At 64.5% G+C, this 1,868-nt stretch overlaps 1 protein-coding gene across 1 annotated transcript; it reads right to left on the bottom strand.

Moving 5' to 3' along the window:
• Positions 1-450: 450 nt before the first annotated feature.
• Positions 451-1,134, bottom strand: LOC129404971 (keratin-associated protein 10-8-like). The gene has a single exon (XM_055139918.1). It carries the CDS (start codon positions 1,132-1,134, stop codon positions 451-453), a length of 684 nt encoding a protein of 227 aa, XP_054995893.1.
• Between the last annotated feature and the right edge of the window lie 734 nt (positions 1,135-1,868).

The following is a 1,868-nucleotide window of genomic DNA, read 5'->3' as shown; positions in this document are numbered from 1 at the left end:
GGGCCCGTGGGGCGGTTCCTGCCCCCCGAGGGGGCCTGAGACAGGGGGTCTCAGAGCCCTTTGGTCCCCTCACTGCCCCCATGTTGCCCGCCCCTTCTGTTCTGCCCCAGGGAGCAGCACCTTGGAGTGCTGTGCTGTGGCTGCTTGTGCCCCCAAACTCCAGAAGGTCAGACAGTGAGCCAGAAGGAAGCTGCACAGAACATGTTTATTTGGTCACACGGGGGGTGGCTCCCTGCTGGAGACAGAGCAGGGTCGTGGGCCAGGGCTCCCCAGGGGGTGTCCAGGGGCTCTGAGGGAGCAGCCCCGTCCTGCCGTGGTCTCACTGCAGGCCCAGGGGTCCTGAGCAGGCTCTCCAGCCCCACGTGCAGACCCTAGGGGCCACGAAGGAGTTCTCCCTGGAGGAGGGGGCAGCGTGGTGTGTAGTGGAGGAGCTGGGCTGGAGTGTGGAGGTCAGCAGCAACAGGGAGGGGGCCCACAGGACATGGGCTTGCAGAGCAGGGTGGGTCCACTGGGTGAGCTGCATGGGGAGGGCGACTGGGAGGAGGGCATCATGACCATCATGGGCTGACAGCTCATGGGTGGGCTGCAGGGAGGGGGCCCGCAGGACACGGGCTTGCAAAGCAGGGTGAGTCCACTGGGTGGGCTGCCCGATGAAGACGACTGGGAGGAGGGCATCATGACCATCATGGGCTGGAAGGTCATGGGTGGGCTGCAGGGAGGGGGCCCGCTGGACACGGGCTTGCAAAGCAGGGTGAGTCCACTGGGTGGGCTGCCCGATGAAGACGACTGGGAGGAGGGCACCATGACGATCATGGGCTGGAAGGTCATGGGTGGGCTGCAGGGAGGGGGCCCGCTGGACACAGGCTTGCAAAGCAGGGTGAGTCCACTGGGTGAGCCGCCCGATGAAGACGACTGGGAGGAGGGCATCATGACCATCATGGGCTGGAAGGTCATGGGCGGCGGGCCACAGGGAGAGGACCCGAAGGACACGGGCTCGCAGAGCAGGGTGAGTCCACTGGGTTGGCTGCACGAGGAGGACGACTGGGAGGAGGGCATCATGACCATCATAGGCTGGCAGTTCATGGGTGGTGGGCAGCAGGGGGAGCAGCCTGAGGAGCAGCTGGTCTGGCACATGGTGGGTGCTGAGGGCGTGCGGGGTGGTGTGTGGGTGCTGGCGGAGGGTGGATGTCTGTGCTCCCTTCCCCGGCAGCCTTTATACCTGGCTGTGGGCGTCCAGTGACACGGAAGCTTCCCCCTGGACTTCCTCTTGGCTCGCCCGGCACTTCCCCGAATCCCCCCAGGACATGCGTCCCCAGGTCCGCACCCACAAACAAGCCTGGCTGCAGGGCCTTCTCCCCTGGAAACTGGAAGTTCCGGTTTGAGGTCCCGTGGCTCGGGTGGGTCTCAGGCCCCTCTGTGCTGGCCGCCTGCTGGACACGGTGCTTCCTGGTCCTGTTTCAGCCTCCGTGAAGACTCTGGCCGTCTTGTGATGGGGCCACAATTTTTCCCTGCACAGGAGCTGGCCACCCAGGCTGAGGAGAACTGCTCGAGCCACTGTCAACAGTCGGAGGGACGCAGCCCACTCCTGGGTCCCCCAACACCCAGCGCGGCTGTTCAGGGCAGTGTGGGTTAGGGGTCAGTGAGTGTAGACAGGGTAGTGTGGGTTAGGGGTCAGTGGGCGTAGATGGGCAGTGTGGGTTTGGGGTCAGTGGGTGTAGACGGGCAGTGCTGGGTTAGGGGTCAGTGGGTGTAGACGGGCAGTGTGGGTCAGAGATTAGTGGGTGTAGACAGGCAGTGCTGGGTTATGGGTCAGTGGGTGTAGACGGGCAGTGTGGATTAGGGGTTAGTGGGTGTAGATGGGCAGTTCT

Source organism: Sorex araneus, chromosome 5, assembly GCF_027595985.1.
Source record: "Sorex araneus isolate mSorAra2 chromosome 5, mSorAra2.pri, whole genome shotgun sequence".
NCBI lineage: Eukaryota > Metazoa > Chordata > Mammalia > Eulipotyphla > Soricidae > Sorex > Sorex araneus.
This window is presented reverse-complemented; position numbering and strand designations above follow the sequence as displayed.